General features: G+C 47.1%; 1 protein-coding gene across 2 annotated transcripts in view; it reads right to left on the reverse strand.

Annotated features, from left to right (window-relative positions):
- The window catches only part of LOC121151534 (Snf2 related CREBBP activator protein), a 41,478-nt gene that overhangs the window by 4,812 nt on the left and 17,719 nt on the right, over positions 1 to 18,947 (reverse strand). The window contains exons 18-31 of one of the 2 annotated variants that reach the window (XM_040973003.1): positions 18,700 to 18,886; positions 15,606 to 15,775; positions 14,989 to 15,251; positions 14,510 to 14,797; positions 13,881 to 14,045; positions 13,417 to 13,602; positions 12,949 to 13,215; positions 11,127 to 12,607; positions 5,151 to 5,416; positions 4,813 to 5,015; positions 2,050 to 2,219; positions 1,718 to 1,914; positions 1,510 to 1,624; positions 1,218 to 1,334 (exon numbers count right to left, since the gene is read on the reverse strand). In XM_040973003.1, coding sequence (XP_040828937.1) covers positions 1,218 to 1,334; positions 1,510 to 1,624; positions 1,718 to 1,914; positions 2,050 to 2,219; positions 4,813 to 5,015; positions 5,151 to 5,416; positions 11,127 to 12,607; positions 12,949 to 13,215; positions 13,417 to 13,602; positions 13,881 to 14,045; positions 14,510 to 14,797; positions 14,989 to 15,251; positions 15,606 to 15,775; positions 18,700 to 18,886 — 4,075 coding nt within the window. The remainder of the gene's footprint in view (positions 1 to 1,217; positions 1,335 to 1,509; positions 1,625 to 1,717; positions 1,915 to 2,049; positions 2,220 to 4,812; positions 5,016 to 5,150; positions 5,417 to 11,126; positions 12,608 to 12,948; positions 13,216 to 13,416; positions 13,603 to 13,880; positions 14,046 to 14,509; positions 14,798 to 14,988; positions 15,252 to 15,605; positions 15,776 to 18,699; positions 18,887 to 18,947) is intronic. The other variant, XM_040973004.1, reaches the window with a different exon arrangement.

Consider the following 18,947-nt stretch of genomic DNA (forward strand, 5'->3'; position numbering starts at 1 on the left):
TCAGTGATTGACACTATGTACAAAACACTTCTTACACCCACTGCCTGTATTTGATGCCAGCACTTGAAAGTGGAGCATTAGCCTGCTGAGCCACAGCACCAGTCCCAAAGATTTATTTATTTGAAAGTCAGAAAAAAAAAAAAAGAAAGTCAGAGAGAGTTTTTCCATCCATTGGTTTATTTCCCTGATGGCTACAAAGGCAGAGTTAGGCTAGGCTGAAGCCAAAAGCTAGGAGCTTGTTTTGGGTCCCTCATGTGAGTATAAGGGCTCCAACTACTTGTGCCAGCTTCCGTTGCTTTTCCCAGGCCATTAGCAGAGATCTGGATGGGAAGCACAGTAGCCAGGGTTCAAACTGGTGCTCCTTTGGGATTCTGACACCATAGGAGCAGCTTTACCACCACGCCCCAAGGCTGGCCTCTACAAACACTACGGGCCAGATGTGGTACAGTAAGTTAAAATGCTGTGACGCTGTCATCCCACGTGAGCTCTGGTTTAAGTCCCAGCTGCTCCACTTCTTATTCAGCTGTTAATGTGCCTGCAAAAGTAACAGAAGATGGTCCCAATACTTGAGACACTATACCCATGTGGGAGATCTGGATGGATTTCTAGGATCCTTGTTTGGGCCTGGACCAACTCTGGCCATCACAGACATTTGAAGAATAAACCAAAGATGACTGTAACTTCACCTTTCAAATAAAACAGATCCCAAAGCACTGCTTGAATTCAAATACAGAAGTAAGGATACCTTTGTTCTTCTTTCTTTCTCACCAAAGTATGTGAATCAATAAGCAATATACTTAAAAACTATCAAAGTCTTGCTATAATCTGAGAAGCAGCCATAGTAGTTTTTACCCCAGGGACAATCTCAACAAAATAATAAACAGGAGCCAGAGCTATGGCATACTGCCTATGATGCCATCATCCCATATGGTTCAAGTGCTGCCAGCTCCACTTCCTGATCCAGCTCCCTGCTAATATGCCTGGGAAAACAGTACAAGTTGACCCAAGTGTTTGGGCTCCTGCACCCATGTGGGAGACTCAGGACAAGCCTCTGTTCTTGTTCTGTCCAGCTATGGCTGCTGTGGCCATCTCAGGAGTGAAGCAGCAATTAGATCTTGCTTTCTTTCTGTAAATCTTCTGAATAAATGAAATTATTTTTAAGAGACTGACAGAATATGTATTGGTTCTACTTTAGGGATTATCCACTATTTTGTCACCTGCTCCAGAATATGGGTCTGCTTGCTGGCCACAGTCTCTTCTTCTTCTTCGGGGGCCGAGGACACAGAGGAGCCAGGCTCCTCTACAGGCATATCAAACAGTTCTCGGATGGTCTGCTGTTAGAACAGAGACAAAGTTTCAGAACCAAATGGAATGCCAGTCCTGGGTCCACCACTCTGAAGCAAGTGTTACATGAGCCACGTTTGAATTAGCCTATCTGTAAAAAGCCCAAACAGTTCCTCTTTAACAAGACATAGTTTTCTGCACACTATGAAAAACTTTACATAGTACCTGTTTAAAGTAGGCTGTGGTGAAGTTGCCTCCCTCAATGGCCATGTCTCCCAACATTCTCTTCTGGTTTGCCTTTTTCAGGATGTTTTCCTCCACTGTCCGTTCACTGATAAGCCTAGGAGTGATGCAGGTTGAGTGTAAACAGTCAAAACTTAAGGAAACCCTTACAAGAAAGGGGATGTTAAGATGAGAGAAATCTAGGCAATACCTATAGATGTGAACATCTCGGGTCTGGCCAATCCGATGACAGCGATCTTGGGCCTGGGCATCCATGGTGGGATTCCAGTCGCTGTCATAAAAAACAACAGTGTCTGCTCCTGTCAGGTTCACGCCCACACCCCCACTCCGAGTTGAAAGGATGAAGCAGAATATGCGTTTGTCTGCATTGAATCGTTCCATCAAGGCCTAGAGGAAAAAGAAAAGATGTATTTGGAATCCTATCCCTAAAAACAGGTCCAAAGCTTAGTGCTGAAGCTTGAGGCCTGAAAAAGACAACAGCAGCCTAGATCAGCCTCTCAGGGATGAGGATATCTGGGTTACCTGTCTTTGTTCAACTCTAGTAGACCCATCCAGACGCAGATAGAGGTGACCATGATAGGTGAGAAACTGCTCCAACACGTCGAGCATTCGGGTCATCTGGGTGAAGATAAGGACCCGGTGGCCCTCTGTCTTGAGTTGCCGCAACAGCACTGCCAATGTCTGCAACTTTCCTGAAGAGACATGAAGGGGTACAGAGGAGCTGGCTTTAAGGTGGAATTGGGGAAACATTCAGCACTGGAAGGCTCTGGCTGTAAAGCAATAAAAGTTTAGAGGAAAAATACCTGCCTCCAAACATTAGCTGCCCTTTAGTCTACTTCTGTCGGAGATGTAGCTTCTCTCAGTCTACTTACAGGTAGGTTAATACAGATCATCAGGGTGATGACCAGAATCTTCAATGGTTGATTAATAAGAGCTCTTTAAGTACTACAACAGCCACAGAAAGATTCACAGGACAGATCTCAACAAAATCATGGCTTACAGATCAGAACTATATAGATAAGATTGCATGAGGTTATCTAGTTCAACCTCCCATCAAACACAGAAACAACATCTTCTGCTAAGTCAGTTTGACTGTTTCTTCTAAATGTTTACTGGAAAGGCAGACAGAACTCCCATTCACGGACTTTGACTTCCTGGGCCAGGCCAAAGCTAGGAACCAGCAACTGAATCCAAGAATCCCGCATGGACTCTGTGCCACCTTCCATTGCCTCTCACAGTGCCCATCAGCGAGAAGCTGGAATGGAGAGAGGAGAGAGGACTCAAACACAAGCACTCTTATAACAATTGTAGGCATCTAAAGCAGCTTCTCTAGAAAATGTTTTAGGATTTATTAATTATTCATTTGGGCCAGTGCTCAACATGCTAATCCTCTGTCTTGAAGTGTTGGCACCCCAAATGGGTGCTGGTTTGTGTCATGGCTGTTTCACTTCCAATCCAAGACTTGTGATCTGGGAGAGTGATGGAAGAGGCCCCAAGTCCTTGGGATCTCTACACCCACGTGGGAGACTTGGAGGGTGCTCCTGGCTTCAACCAGCTCAGCTTTGACCATTGTGGCCATTTGGGGAGTGAACCTGCAGATCGAACTTCTTTCTTTCTGATCTTCTCTGTAAATCTGCTCAACAATAATAAATATATCTTTTTAAAAATCTTTTTACTATTTATTAGAAAAGTAAAGTTAGGGGTGGGAAGGGAGAGAAAGAGATCACCTATGTTGGTTCACAACCCAAACGGCTGGGTTAGGCTGGAGCCAGCACTTAAGCACTCTGTCTGGGACTGGATGGGATCCCAATTACTCAGGACATCCTCTGCTATTTTCTAAGCTGAATGGCTTTAAAAAGAAAAAGATTTGTTTTATTTTTATTAAAAAGTCAGATAGATAGAGAGGAGAAGAATCTCCGGGCACTGATTTACTCTCCGAGTGGCTAGAACGGCTAGAGCTGAGCCGATCTGAACTCAGGAGCTCAGAAGTCTCCCCCAGGTCTTCTACGTGGGTGCAGGGTCCCAAGGCTTTGGGCCGTCCTCGACTGCTTTCCCAGGACACAAGCAGGGTGCTGGATGGGAAGTGGATCTGTTGAGACGCGAACTGGTGTCCATTTGGGACCCCAATGGATGCAAGGTGAGGACTTTAGCCACTAGGCTATACTGCGCCAGGCTCAAGGCTGAATGGCTTCTTAACTGCTGCCCCAAATACCTGTCCTTACTCTGAATACTTTCAATAAAGATTTTCATTTCATCTGAATGATTTTTAATACTAAATATATATTTTTAAAAAGCTTTAACTTGTGGTAAGAAATGATTTGCGTGGTTCTAGAACACTGATTGCCAAACATGTCACTAAGAGAATGTCTGTTCAGAGGTGTTTGGTAGAAACTAGCAACACTGTCCAATAGGCATTCACGGAAACTAGAATCTGAGTAGCACTGCAAACACCTAGCAGATGACTTGTGTCCAAGATATGCCCAACTCCGGAAAGCAAATCATGACTGGTCCGATTTTACTATTTCCGTCAGTGGTTACTATTTCCGTCAGTGGTTACTCTAGGGATGGGCATATGTCCCAGTTTAAGCTAATGAGATGTGAGGCATTCAGCTATAAGTCCTTTCTCCTCTCTCCCCAAACCTAACATGAAAAAGGAGGAGGGGTCATGGTGTAGTAACCTAGCGGCTCAAGTTCTTGCCTTGCATGCACCAGGATTCCATATGGGCGCTGGTTCGTATCCTGGCTACTCCATTTCCATCAAGCTCCCTGTTTACGGACTAAAAAAACAGTCGAGGACGGCCCAAACTCTTGGGATCTTGCACCTCCATGGAGACCAGAGGAAGCTCCTGGTTTCGGATCAATTTAGCTCTGGCCATCTGACTACTTGGTGAACCAGTGAGTGGAGTATCTTTCTGTCTCTCCCTTTCTTTGAATATCTGACTTTCAATGCAAGGGTCCTTGCCTTTTTCCAAACCTCAATTTACTATTTGTGCCATTGTATACATTTCCTCATAAATGTAAAAACTATGTTGATTTATTACTCTGTTCCAAATGAACAGCAAAATATGACAGATGTTCATAAACCAACCACTGACCAAGTAATTGCATTGGAAGCACATTACAAATGACAAGAATCGATCATAAAGCCAATTCTTTATTTTGCCCAGGCGTACAACCTAAATGACGATCTAAAGGAACCTCAAGCCACAGCAGGCAGCATCCCTATTACAGTAGTCTTATTACAAAGAAAGAGGTCAAGGACACCACACTGGCCAGTGAACTCACCGCAATCATACTGGATGAGCCTCAGGTCAGGGAACTGGGTGCGCATGTTACACACAATACGGTGCAAAGGGCGAGCCCGCGGCCAGAGTTCACAGGCCAACTGCTCCTGGAAGGCTGCCTGCCGGGGGGCCAGCCAAGGAGGTGGGTGGCAGGCATGTAGGGATGGGGGAGGTGCCTCCACAGGAGGCATGACAAAGATGAACCTGTGTAGAAAAGGCAAGCAGTGTAAAAGATGGAATCCTGAAACACCCTGCAATTCACACCTTCACCAGCCCTAAGCACTACATCCACTTCGAGGCCCCAAGACCCACTCCCCATGAGCACTTAGCCCTGCCAACCTCTCAATGATTTCTGACAGCTGGTCTAGTCGTTGCTGGGGAAACAGTACAGCCCGGTGGGCAGCCTCGGTATAAGTCCAAAAGGTGGGGTGGCTGGGGCCAGGAGGACGAGGGCCGATGGGGCTGGCAACAGGTTGGGGCAGGGTACAGAAATCCAGGACTTCAGTCCCATACACGGGTGCCAGGGCCCCATGAGCCTCACTAAGTTGGAAAATCCGTTCCAGGCGTTCAGCTCGTTGTCGCTTCCGCTTTTCCTCCAGAGAGTCCTAGGCATGGAAGAACAAAACAGAGAAAAAGTAATCAGTCCTTGAGAACACTCATTAAAGTCATTATCCAAAAACAAAACAGAGTGAAAGAGAGGCAGGCACTGTGCTGCAGGGCTCAGGCTGCAGCTCACGACGGCCCGCATCGCACACTGAAGCACCGGTGTCTAGTCCTGCCTCCAATCCAGCTTCCTGTAGACGTGCACTCTGGGAGGCAGCAGGTGACAGCTGAAGTGCTACGTCCCTGCCACCCACACTGGAGACCCAGGCAGAGTTCTTGGCTCCTGGTTTCAGCTTGTCCCAGCTGTTAATGGCAACTGGGAGAGCAAACTGGCAGACAGAAAAACATTTCTCATTCTTTCTCTCCTTCTATCTGTCTTTCCAATAAATACATCTTGAAAACACCACACACCTCACAGTTCTGGCCACACAGAAATAAAATATCCAAAATTATACTGTATTTCTGTAGTTTCCCAGGTTATCCATGAAAACTACTACTCTTACAATACTAAATAAAACTTTCTCCGAAAAATCTTTATCTTCTGTGCTACCCAAGCAGAATTCCTGGATACTTAAAATAAGACCCACATTCCAATAAGTTTATGGAAAGAATGGCAAGTCCTAAATAACGAAACTAATTCCACAACACTGAATTCATCTTTTTGTGGTGTGCCACAAATATCATAAGAACTCTCCCCTCAAACTGCTGACCAGGATACAGAGAGCTAATCAAATTCCCAGCAGGTGTTACCCTGGGCCAGCCTGGGACAGGATGGCAGGACAATTAACCTGCCACCCTTCCAGTATAACCACGATCCTTAAGAAACAAAAGGTAATGTGGCAAGCAGGAAGCCTGGGTGACCTGGACCCAAGTCTCTTCCTGCTTTATGCTTCAAAAGTTTCAATCTGTAAAAGCACCACAGTCTCTTCCATGGCACTTACTGCACTGGCAGCCTGACACCGGAATGTCAAACGTTCAAAATACAGTCACTTTAGAAAACAGTTTGGGGACCTGGCACGATGGCATAGTGGTTAAAGTCCTCGTCTTGCACGCCCGGGATTCCATATCATCACCAGTTCTAATCTCGGCAGCTCCACTTCCCATCCAGCTCCCTGCTTGTGGCCTGGGAAAGCAGCTGAGGATGGCCCAGGGCCCTGCACCCAAGTGGGAGACCTGGAGGAGCTCCTGGCTCCTGGCTTTGCATTGGCTCAGCTCCATCCAGCCGTTGCAGTCACTTGGGGAGTGAATCATCAGACGGAAGATCTTCCTCCCTGTCTCTCCTTCTCTCTGTATATCCGCCTTTCAATAAAAATAAACAAATCTTAAAAAAAAGTTTGGGTGGGGCCCAGAACAATGGCACAGTGGTTAAAGTCCTCGCCTTGCATGTGTCGGGATCCCATATGGTTGTTGGTTCTAATCCCAGCAGCTCCACTTCCCATCCAGCTCCCTGCTTGTGGCCTGGGAAAGCAGTCGAGGAAAGCCCAAAGCGTTGGGACCCTGTACCCGCATGGGAGACCTGGAGGAAGTTCTAGCCCCTGGCTTTAGATTGGCTCAGCTCTAGCCGTTGCGGCCACTTGGGGAGTGAATAATCGGATGGAAGAACTTCCTCTCTGTCTCTCCTCGTCTCTATATATTTGCCTTTCCAATAAAAATAAATAAATCTTAAAAAAAAAAAAAAAAGTTTGTGTGGGGCTGGCACAGTGGCATTGCACTCTTAATTTTCTGCCTGCAGTACCAGCATCCCATTTAGGTGCCGGTTCTTGTCCCAATTGCTTCTTCTGGGAAAGCAACAAAGGATGGCCCAAACCCTAGAAACCTTGTATCCACATGGGAGATCCTGGTTCCTGGTTTCAGTGTGTTCCATAACAGCCGTCTGGCAAGTCAATTAGCAAATGGGATCTCTGTTTCTCCCTCTTTCTATAACTTTGCCTTTTTTTCTTTCTTTAAATAAAGATTTATTCATTTTTAATGGAAAGTCCAATATAGAGAGGACACAGACAGAGAAGAACTTCCATCTGATCGGTCACTCCCCAAGCGGCTGCAATAACTGGAGCTGAGTCAATCCGAAGCCAGGGGCTAGAAACTTCTTCCAGGTCTCCCAGGCGGGTGCAGGATCCCAAGGCTTTGGGCCGTTCTCAACTGAAGAAAATTAAAACAAACAGTTTGGCAGTACTTCAAACACGTAAACATAGTCACCAAGTTACCCAGCAATTCTACTTGCCATGGTATGTTTAGGATCTGAAAATGCTTTCCTACCAAAACTTGTATGTGCAATGTACAGTTAGCATTATTCATGACAGAAAGTAGAAACAACTCAAATATCTCCATCAACTGTTCATCTATCAATATACAATGGAAAATTATTCAATTAAAAAAAATGTCTGATGCACATTATTATACATATGAACCTTAAAAACATGTGAACCCCAAGTCAATCCATCCCAAGCACAACACAGAGTACTTCAAAAGGGTCATGGAAAATGGAATTAAATGGTATGCTTTTTTCACTGCAAAAAAGGAAAAAATGGAAATTCATGTATAGTTATCTCATGATATATATTTTCCAATAATTTTGCTGCACAATCCACTGGCGAATCTATACACACACCAAATAGAGCCGTGGTTGCCTAGGCTAAACAGGATGAACAGGATGAAGGGAAGGGGGGGTGATTGCTAAAGGGGTGGCAGAGTTTCTTTCTGAAGCCCCACTTCCTGTTCTGATATCCAAAGGCTTATGGCAGCCAGGGTTGGCTTGGCTGAAGCCAGGAAAGGAAAACTTAATCCAGATCTCCTACATGGATGCCAGGAGACCAGCCTAAGGAGCTCCCGGGAAGCTGGCATGAAGAGCTGCAGGGAGGAACTGAACCTGCATCTGTCACAGGCTGGACACCCGCCCCTATGAGTGCAAACCAAGGTCGCTCAAAGTGCACACTTTTAACAGGGTGAGTATAGTTGTATAGCATGTGATTTACATATCATTATATAAGAAAAAAAGCTTTAAATAGCTATTACTGGGTGACTATCCTATATGCATCCAAAAGGCCTGGAATCAGAAACTTCTGGAATTTGCTTTTTTTTCTTCAATTCAAAATATCTGTAGACTTTACCTGCTGAGCAGTTTTAATCCAGGAATCTGAACTCTAAAATATTACAAGCTATGAAACCTTTGGGGCATCATGGTGGCATTAAAAAAAAAAAGTTGATTTTTGAGCATTTGGGGTTTTTGATTAGGGATGTTTAACACTGGGCCAGCGTTGTGGCATGGCAGGTAAAAACTGTTGCCTGTGACCTGGCTACTCCAATTCCAATCCAGCTTCCCGCTAACATGCCTGGGACAGCACCAGCAGATGACACAACTGCTTCGGCCCATGTATACACGTGAGACCTAGAAGCAGCTCCGGCCTCCTGACTTCAGTTTAGCCATTATGGCCATTTGGTTAGTGACTCAGCAGATGGAAGATCAGTCTGCTATCCTCTCTGAATGTCCCTCACTCTGTAAAAAAAATGCAGAGGAAACAAAAATTAAGCCACCATGGCTTTTCTTCCCATTTTTAATAAGCAAGGACCACCTTGGCAGTGTTAGGAAAAAATCAACAACAGAGCCAGTGGCCCTGTTGGAAGGTGGTGACATCAGGCTGATTCACAGCTGAAGCAGTGGCGGTAGCACGAGAGGATAGAGGGGCAGGAGGCTCTCAATGGATCTTTCTCCTCAGTAATTCCTCTGCCACGTATTTTAACCTAGATTCAGAGATTAGTCTATTCCTCCATGTATCAAACTGCTTATAATGTAGGGAAAATGGCCATCAGAAAGCTAATGAAAGAACCAGGAACAAAGTTTTTTTTTTTTTTCCTCCCATTTATCAGTATGGATACAAAAAATTAGTAAGAGTTGACTGTCAGAGACTCAGGATTGTAAATAAGTATTACTGAGCCCAACGTGATAACCTAATGGCTACATCCTTGCCTCACATGTGCTGAGATCCCCTACGGGCACGTTTATATGTCAGCTGCTCCACTTCACATCCAGATCCCTACCTGTTGCCTGGGAAAGCAGTAGAGGACAGTAAAAGCTTTGGGACCCTGCACACAAATGAGAGACCTAGAAGAAGCTCCTGGCCATTGCAGCCACTTAGGGAATGGTCCAGTGGACAGAAGATCTTTCTCTATCTCCTTCTCTCTGTACACCTGCCTTTCCAATAAAAAAATAAATAAATCTTTAAAAAAAATTATCTATGGGGTCCATTAATCTGTTGAAATCTCACTGGTAATGGTTTTACAATTGAGAAAAGTCTTCCCATATTTGAAAACTACCTCTTGCGGAGGACAAGAGTAAACATGTTCTCATAAATTATGTAACTTTCAGGACATGTAGGGCCTGAAGTGGTAGCCTAGTGGCTAAAGTCCTTGCCCTGCACACACTGGGATCCATATGGGAACAGGTTCTAATCTTAACGGCCCTGCTTCCCCATCTAGCTCTCTGCTTGTGGCCTGAAAGCAGTAGAGGACAGCTCAAAGCCTTAGGACTCTGCGCCCATGTGGGAGACCCAGAAGAGGCTCTGGGATCCTGGCTTCAGATTGGCACAGCTCTGACAGTTGTGGTTGCTTGGAAAGTGAATCATCTGACAAATACTCCTGTCTGTCTGTCTTCCTCTCTGTATACCTGACTTTCCAATAAAAATTAAAATAAATCTTAAAAAAATAGAACATGAAGTGGGCCAGTTATGTCTTCTGTAAAATGAGGCAATTAAGTACTAGCGCTGTGATACTACAAGTAAAGGCACCACCTGCAATCCCAGCATTCCATATGTGCACCAGTTCAAGTCTTGGCTGCTCCACACCAACAGCCTGGAAAAGCAGCAAAGGATGGTTCTAGTGCTTGGGCCCCTGTGTCCACTTGGGAGACCTGAAAGTAGCTTCTGGCTCCTAGCTTCAGAATAGCCAAGCTCTGGTCATCTCAGCCATTTTGGGAGTGACCAGTGGATGGAAGATCTCCCCTTTCTGTAACTCTACCCCTTAATAATAATAGGGCCCGGTGCCGTGGCCTAGCAGCTACAGTCCTCGCCTTGAACGCCCAGGATCCCATATGGGCACTGGTTCTAATCCCGGCAGCCCTGCTTCCCATCCAGCTCCCTGCTTGTGGCCTGGCAAAGCAGTCGAGGACGACCCAATGCTTTGGGACCCTGCACCCATGTCGGATACCCGGAGGAAGAGGTTCCTGGTTCCCAGCTTTGGATCGGAGCAGCACCAGCCATTACGGCTCACTTGGGGAGTGAATCATCAGACAGAAGATCTTCCTCTCTCTCTCTCCTCTCTCTGTATATCTGACTTTGTAATAAAAATGAATAAATCTTTAAAAAAAAGTAATAATAATAAAAGTTAAAAAATACATAAGGATGCAATTAGCTGTCAACAATCCAGAGAATCAAGCAGATTACTAGTTTAAAAAAAAAGCCTTGAATCCATCACCAATTAGTGATTAGTATTTCTAAAATCACACTCAGCCCTCAATTAACGCTAGACAGGAAGGACATTAATTATTACTAATTTACACAGAACAATACGGGCTTAAAGTGTCTGATGGCCACTCAAACACGTAGCTCATGGCACTGTTGCTTTGCCACATGCACAGGTACACTCCATTCTAGACAATCCACCAATACTCCAGAGTAACTCAAGCCCCAGTGCCCTCTTCTTGGAGGAAATGCAACTTACCAGATAGAAAGGGGAACGAGGTGGTGGGGGGGGCTGGCGTCGAGGCCGGGGGCCACTGAACGAGGTAGCAGTGGAGGGAGGGCTGGGGGGACCAGAGCGCAACGTCAGTGTTTCAGGCTCATCCTTGGGAACAGGCAGTCGGGATACCATGGTGCCAGGCAAGCCAGCAGCGCCAGATGCTGACACAAGCGAAGCTGCCTGGGAAGCTGGGGCCTGTGTTGAGGCTGGAGCCAGTGCCAGAGTCTGAGCAGAAACAGGGCCCATGGTGGGCACTGGAACCGGGGCAGGGCTCAAGGTCAGTGTTTGTACTGAAGGTGGGGCCAGGAGTGAAGTAGATGACGATGCTGGAGCCAGAGTCAGCGTGTGAGCTGGAGCTGGGCCGATTGGAGAGGCTGGAGCCAAAGACAGCGTTTGCGTTGGACCCAGTGCTGGTCCTGGTGTCAAAGACAGTGCTTGGGCTGGAGTTGGCAGCAAGGATGACGCTGGAGTCAATGACAATGTCTGAGTTGGATAGGGCCCCTGGGGGCTTCCCATGCCCAAAGAAAGCGTCTGAGATGGAGATGAGCTGCCAAGAGTGGATGCTAAAGCTGGGGCTAGGGTAAGTGTCTGTGTAGAAGCTGGGCTTGGGAGCGGTGATGGAACTGGGGCTGATACGACGGTCTGTGTTGATGATGGAGTCAATATAGGAGTTGAGGCTTGCACCAGTGAAGATGCTGAGGCTAAAGGGGTTCCTGGAGTAGACGATGGAGCCATAACTGGAACCGGAGTCTGTGATGGAGCCAGGATAGGAGCAGGGCCTGGTGATGGAGCCAGGACTGGAAGAGGAGCCAGGGGAGCAGCTGGAGGAGCCAGGATTGCTGTCTGTGTAGCCGCCATAGGAGCCAGAGAGGAGGCCAAAGTCTGAGATGGAGAAGGTGCTGGAGCCAGAAGGGAAGCCTGAGCTGGAGCTGAATTTGGCGTTGCTGGAAAAGGACTGGCCAGGGCTGAGGCTGGCACCAGGACAGGTGAGCAAGCTGGGGCCACAGCTGAGTTCAACCCTGGAACATGTGAAGAGGTGGGGGCCAACAACAGAGGGTGACTAGGTGTCTGAGATGGGGACAGGGATGGAGCTGTAGCCAAACCTAGTGTCAAGGGTGATGCCGATGGAGAAGCTGTAACAGGTGCCAAAGAGGGAGGTCCAGGAGCCGTTGAAACAACAGGCGCCAGTGTCGGAGTCACACTGGTCAAAAGAGCTGGACCCGAAGCCGAAACAGGCAAGGGAGCCGAGATGGGGATGGTAAGTGGAGTTGAGGCAGGAAGTGTGGTAGGGACAGAGGTGGGGAGTGAAGACGACGACACTGGGACTGGGATTGTTGAGGGCACAGAGCTAGCAAGGGGGGAGGGGCTAGGAATCGGTACGGGAGAAGAATTTGACCCAGGCAGTGAGGATGGCACATGCAGAGGAGAAGACATTGTCAAGGGAGCGGCTCCGGGTGCTGAAGCTGTGGAGATAGAGGACAAGTTAGCTCAAAATTCCTTTTTTTTAACTACCCTCTCCCATCACTCCCCTGAATCCCAGGCAACCTGTTCCCTAGAAAGCCTTAACCCTCACAACATAAAAGTAAAAAATCCAAGGACAGTGACAACATTTTCTTCCCCTCCAAGGTACCAACAAATGCTTGGAGTTAGGTCAGAGCTTAGGTAGCCCTGCTCTGGGGCCTACTGTAAATCAAGCCAGTTAACGATGATAATTAAAGGATCCACTATCAAGAAACCCTCAAAGCTGCCCCCTCTTATCTCCACTTCCAGCAAAAAAATTTTGACCTCAAACACTTAGACTCACCATTGACTTCAGGTGAAGAACCATGAACCAGCTTGAGAAGAGGCCTCACCAGAGCCGTTGTAGGAATGGGAGAGCGGGCAGTACCCAGAGTAGGTGAGGGAAGTCGGCCAGAGGCTAATGTGGGGCGTGGAGTCAACACAGCTGGAAGCCCAGAACTCGGAGGCCGGGGTACCGGGGCCAATGGAGGAACAGGAGTCAGTCCATCCCGATGGGCCTGTCTCACTACAATCTTCACCACGCCTGTGTTATTCACCATGGTTGGTGGCACTGTAAGAGGAAGCTACATTGAGGGGAAGGTAGAAAAAGACCCAAAAGATGGAAGAAATCTAATGGTAGGAGAGGGCAGCAGACAGATACTGGCAAGGGAAAACAACACCAAAGGCAGGCTGGACAGACAGGAGCCCAGGACACACTTGGAAAGACCAAGGCCAGCAAGGGGTAAGTAAGTAGGAAGGCCAGGTGCCTCACCCTGGTTAGCAGCAAGCGGAAGGCTGAGGCCTGTGGGGGCAGGGGTGGTGCTGGGGGTCGAAGAAGGCAGCACAGAGACAGGGGTGGGGCCAGGGGTCGGGGCCACGGCCTGGATGAGGGCCACGTGGGCAGGCTGGCTGATGAGGTGGTGCTGCCCCCCTGCTGACACGAGATGCACCACATTCCCTGGGTTAAGAGGAGAGAGAAAGAGAGAGAGAAGCAGCTATGAGCCGGGGGAGGGCAGAGGCAATGGCAAGAGGAGAGGGAAAGAGAGAAGGTATTAACACTGAAACTCTGAAATAACCTCTTCTCCACCAAGAAACCCCCTCTAACCAATACCCTCCACCCCACTCACCAAAAGCTAGAGGAAGAAACACAAAGGCTGACAACAAAAAAAGAGCCACAAAACAAGGGGACAGGGGGAGAGGAGGAAAAAGGCAGGACAGGGGGTGGGTTTTACCTACTTTGCAGCGGGCGGGGTTGCCCCACAGCAAGCTGGCGCACCTGGGCACCAGTCAAAGTCAGCTTGTTGCCCTGGATTTGGAAGGTGAGAGGTTTGCTTCCACCTGTACTAGCCACTGGACGTTGTGCCAGTGAGGCCAACTGCCCGATGCTGACCACTTCACCTGCTACAAACAGAGAAGGCTTTGTTGTACAACACTTCACAGATCCCCCAATCTGCAGCCTATGCCCTTACCAGCTCTTCCAGGCCTTCCCCACAAACTTAGCCTCCTAGATTCTCATGCATGAGAGATACTCCTTCCTGTTTGTTTACGCAGTCACCTTTACAGCATCCCCCGAAGGCCTGCTACCAGACTAAACTAATCACTACCTCCTGCTCTATGCTGCTCCTTTACCCCAAGATAACTGATTTATCTGTTGCGAGGTTTAGTTGACCCCTATTTATTGATCTCCCCAATTAATCTGTGACTTCCTTACGGCTCTTAAACATGACTTATCTGTGTCTGGCCAAATACTTGATATATGTTGGCTGCCTAAGTTTGATCCTGACAGGTTCCTAAGCTTTTCTTCTTTAGCTCCCTGGCACAACCCTTCCTATCAAGTCCCTCACCATGGATCCCTGGGAACTTACAAGGCAGACGAGCCTGCATGTCAGGAGAAAGGAAGAGGCGCTGTGGGGCAGGCGTTGGAGCTGGCACTGCTGTGCTGGTAGCAGTCACTGTAGTGGCAGAGGTGGTGGTGGCAGCAGCAGGTGGGAAAGTATAGCCTGGTGGCACAGTCAGGGGCTTCAACAGGCTAGAGGAACCCGGAGGAGGGGCTGGGCTTAGACGAACCGGGGCAGGTGGGGCTGGCTTCAGAGACAGAGTTGGCGTGGGAGGTCGTGAGGTCCCACTCAGGACCCCCAGGGGAGATGGCAACACTGTAGACACAAAGCAAACATCTGTCAGATATACACTAATTAACCTAAGTTGGTCCCAGAAGCCTCCATACTCCCTTTAGTCCATCAAACACCAAGCCCCTGTCCCCAACACAGCTCTTCAAACTCTTAATTTCATTACCAATTCTCAGGCTGAACAACTTTCTTGAGTAGCATTATTCCTTTCAACTCACCCTGAGGGAGAGGACCACTGTTTGGCTGCAGTGGAGGCAAGAGAACAGGACCAGGGGGCCGTGACGCAGAAAGAAGTGGGGATCCAGCAGGTGAGGCTGATACCATCAGTGGTGCTGGCAGCACTGGGGGGCTTGGGCCAGGGATGGGTTGAGCTGTGAGCTCAGGGCCCGGAGGGGGTCGGACTGGCACAGGGCCTACGGGCGTCCGTGGATTGTTCACTAGCATTGTGCGGCCTTCTTGCTTGGGAACAGGCTGCAACATCCTATGAGGGAAAAAAAAATTAAAAGAGTAAAAGGGGAGAAAAATAGCAATAAGAAAAAAAAAAAAAAAAAAGACAAATCAGAAACAGATTATATATATATATAAAGACAATCAGAAAATACCATGTATGGAAAGTGGTGGGAGGCAAGAGGATGGGAACAATCAATGGCAAACTTAGACGCTTCTCCCAACTCTTCTACCATTGCCCTCACAGCACCTTGCAACGATCCCTTATCAACACTCTAGTCTGGCTTCCAGCTTTACCCCACAACTCCAACCTCTCCAGCCAGCTAGAGCCACTTAGGAATCCAACCTATGTCTTTTTTTTTTTCAACCTATGTCTTAACCATGGTACCTGTTGACCTTCATCTTGACAGGCTTGGGCCGGGGTGGGGGATCAGGAGCAGTAGCCACCTCTAGCAGGACCCGGCGAGACAGGCGGTAGCGGGGCAGAAATGTGTCAGCCTCATATCGAGAGACACGACCCTCCAGGCCAATAAGGTCAAACCGACCCATGTCTATTCGCTGCCATGAGAAGGAACACAAAGCAAAGTGTCACAGAGGCCAATTTAATAACCACTTTTCAGCTATGAAAAAAGATCAACAGGAATACATTAAAACTGAAACTTTTGCACAAAGATGGACATGATCAACTGAGTGAGGAAGCAATCCACAGGATGGGTGAGGTATTTACAAACCATGTATAAGAGTTCAACTCCTACAACCCAACAGCACAGAGTATCCGAAAATAATAATAATAATAATAATAATAATAATAATAATAATAAAAGATGTGGGTGAGTGGCAAATGGGGGCCCAAGTGTAAGTACTGATTGCTACTAAATCTGTGAAATTTGTTCCCTTTATATACAAAAAAAAAAAAAAAAGACCTGATTTTCAAAAATCATTAAAACCTTGAATAGATCTCCAAAGATAGGCAAATGGCCAATAAGCACAGGAAAGGACTCTCAACATTACTATCAAAGCAAAGCAAGTCAAAATCATGATGAAATACCATTGCATACTCACTGACATGGTAACTACCAAAAAACACCCCTGGACCCACCTCGGTATACTGCGGTAGGGATATAAAGTGCACAGCCACTATGGAAAACATTAGCAACATAATCACTTTGTGCCTATGGATACATACACAGTTATATATACAGATCCACAGCAGGATTATTCACAATATCCAAAAGGTAAAAACAAGTGTCCATCAACAATAAACGGTTCAAAAAACCTTCCATATATAAGAGTCCAAGAAGCATGAAAAAACGGAGTTAAAACTTCAGAGCAGGTGTTGGGTGTGACTGACATGCTCCACACCTCATGCTGGAGTGCCCGAGTTGAGTTCTAGCTGCTTCCAATTCCAGCTTCCTGATAACGTTTGCCCTAAGAGGTAGCAGCTGACAGCTCAGGGATCTAGCTCAGCTTCCTGTCACCACAGAAGACCCATATTATTGAGCTCATCGCTCCCCAACCCCGACTACTGTGGACATTTGAGGTGGAAGATTTGTCTCTTTGTTCCTCAATTTAAAACACAGAACAAAACAAACCATCACACACTCACCAGAGCTGTGTCACAACAGGTTAAACTGCAATGCCCACATCTGGGGCACTGGTTTGAGTCCTGATTGCTCCAGACTGCTCAACTTACATCTAGCTGTGCTAAAACACCTAGGAAAGCAACAGAAGGTATCCTGGTACTTGGACGCCTGTCATGCCCATGTGGGACATGGATGGAGTCCTGGCTCCTGGTCATAGCCATCTGGGGAATGAATTGACAGGTACAAAAACATTTGGGGGAAAATTTTTTTTGAAACAAATACAATATTCTGGGTCCGGTGCTGTGGCCTAACGGCTAAAGTCCTCACCTTGAATATGCTGAGTTCCCATACGGGTGCAGGTTCTAATCACAGCGGCCCTGCTTCCCATCCAGCTCCCTGCTTGTGGCCTGGGAAAGCAATTGCGGGCAGCCCAAAGTCTTGGGACCCTGCACTTTTGTGGGAGACCTGGAAGAGCTCCTGGCTCCTGGTTTTGGATGGCTGTTATGATCACTTGGAGAGTGAATCATTGGACGAAGACCTTCCTCTCTGTCTTTCCTCTCTATATATTATCAGATTTTGTAACAAAAATAATCTAAAAATATATATATATATATAAAATATTCTCACAATATGTACTTTCCATAAGTTAAGACTTAACAGTCCCATGAATATAAAGCATAGAGTATTCAAATTCAGAAACAGGAAGCAGAACGCTGGGTCCCAGCTGCTTGCTGAAATGAAAACGGCCTGTGTACTTACTTTTTAATGGGCACTGAGCTTTCATTTGGAATATGAAGGAAATTCTGGTGACAGGCAGTGGTAACAGGTAAAGAATGTTACTGGACTATACACTTCAAAATTGCTAAAATGTCAAATTTGTAATAACGGAGAGAGATATTCTTTATGTTCTACTTGCCATTTGTTGATTCCACCACTTAACATATTGTTAAACACGAGAAGTGTATTAAAACAAAACTAGAGATCATATTCAGAAACAGTTATCTACAAAGTTTCTATAAATATGCCTAGCATTTCCAAAGCTACTAATCCAATTCACAAAGATCCCCCAGAACAGGCCTTATCACCTTGTTTTGACAGGCAATGAAGCCAAGTGTTAAGCATTAATTAATAAATTTATCAATAGACACAATGCTAGGAAATAATGAAACTAGAGGAACAGGAATACTGGCTGAAACAAGAGTAGTGGGCCCGGCGGCGTGGCCTAGCAGCTAAAGTCCTCACCTTGGACGCGCCAGGATCCTATATGGCCACCGGTTCTAATCCCAGCAGCTCCACTTCCCATCCAGCTCCCTGCCTGTGGCCTGGGAAAGCAGTCAAGGACGGCCCAATGCCTTGGAACTCTGCACCCAGGAAGAGATTCCTGGTTCCCGGCTTTGGATCGGCGCAGCACCGGCTATTGTGGTCACTTGCGGAGTGAATCATTGGACAGAAGATCTTCCTCTCTGTCTCTTCTCCTCTCTGTATACATGACTTCGCAATAAAAATAAATAAATCGGGCCCAGTGGCGTGGCCTAGCGGCTAAAGTCCTCACATTGGATGCGCCGGGATCCCTTATGGGCACCAGTTCTAATCCCAGCAGCTCCACTTCCCATCCAGCTCCCTGCCTGTGTCCTGGGAAAGCAGTCGAGGACAGTCCAAAGCCTTGGGACCCTGCACCCATGTGGAAGACCTAGAGGAGGTTCCTGGCTTTGGATCAGCACAGTACCGGCCATTGTGGTCACTTGGGGAGTGAATTATCGGACAGAAGATCTTCCTCTCTGTCTTTCCTCCTCTCTGTATATATGACTTTGTAATAAAAATGAATGAATCTTAAAAAAAAAAAAAGAGAGAGACACAAGGTTGACAGAAGAGTCAATAACCTTGTAGGAAGCTGCTCACCTGAAGAGGGTGGACATCAGTAGCCCTTAGCACTAGAGAGGCGGTGCTGAAGCAGATGCCTGGGGTGATGAAGGGGGAGGTAACAGGTCGAGGATCAAACAAATTTGGATGATTGCAAACTTTCCGCAGTTGCATTAAAATGTTGATGACACTCATGAAATGGCCTGTGGCTAGTGTCTCCTTAGTTCTGGGAAAAGAAGAAGAAATGAGCCACCCTGATAGCCGTGTACATTCCCAGGGGTTCCAGG

This window comes from Ochotona curzoniae, unplaced genomic scaffold (genome assembly GCF_017591425.1).
Source record: "Ochotona curzoniae isolate NIBS_2020 unplaced genomic scaffold, NIBS_Ocur_1.0 contig_2321, whole genome shotgun sequence".
NCBI lineage: Eukaryota > Metazoa > Chordata > Mammalia > Lagomorpha > Ochotonidae > Ochotona > Ochotona curzoniae.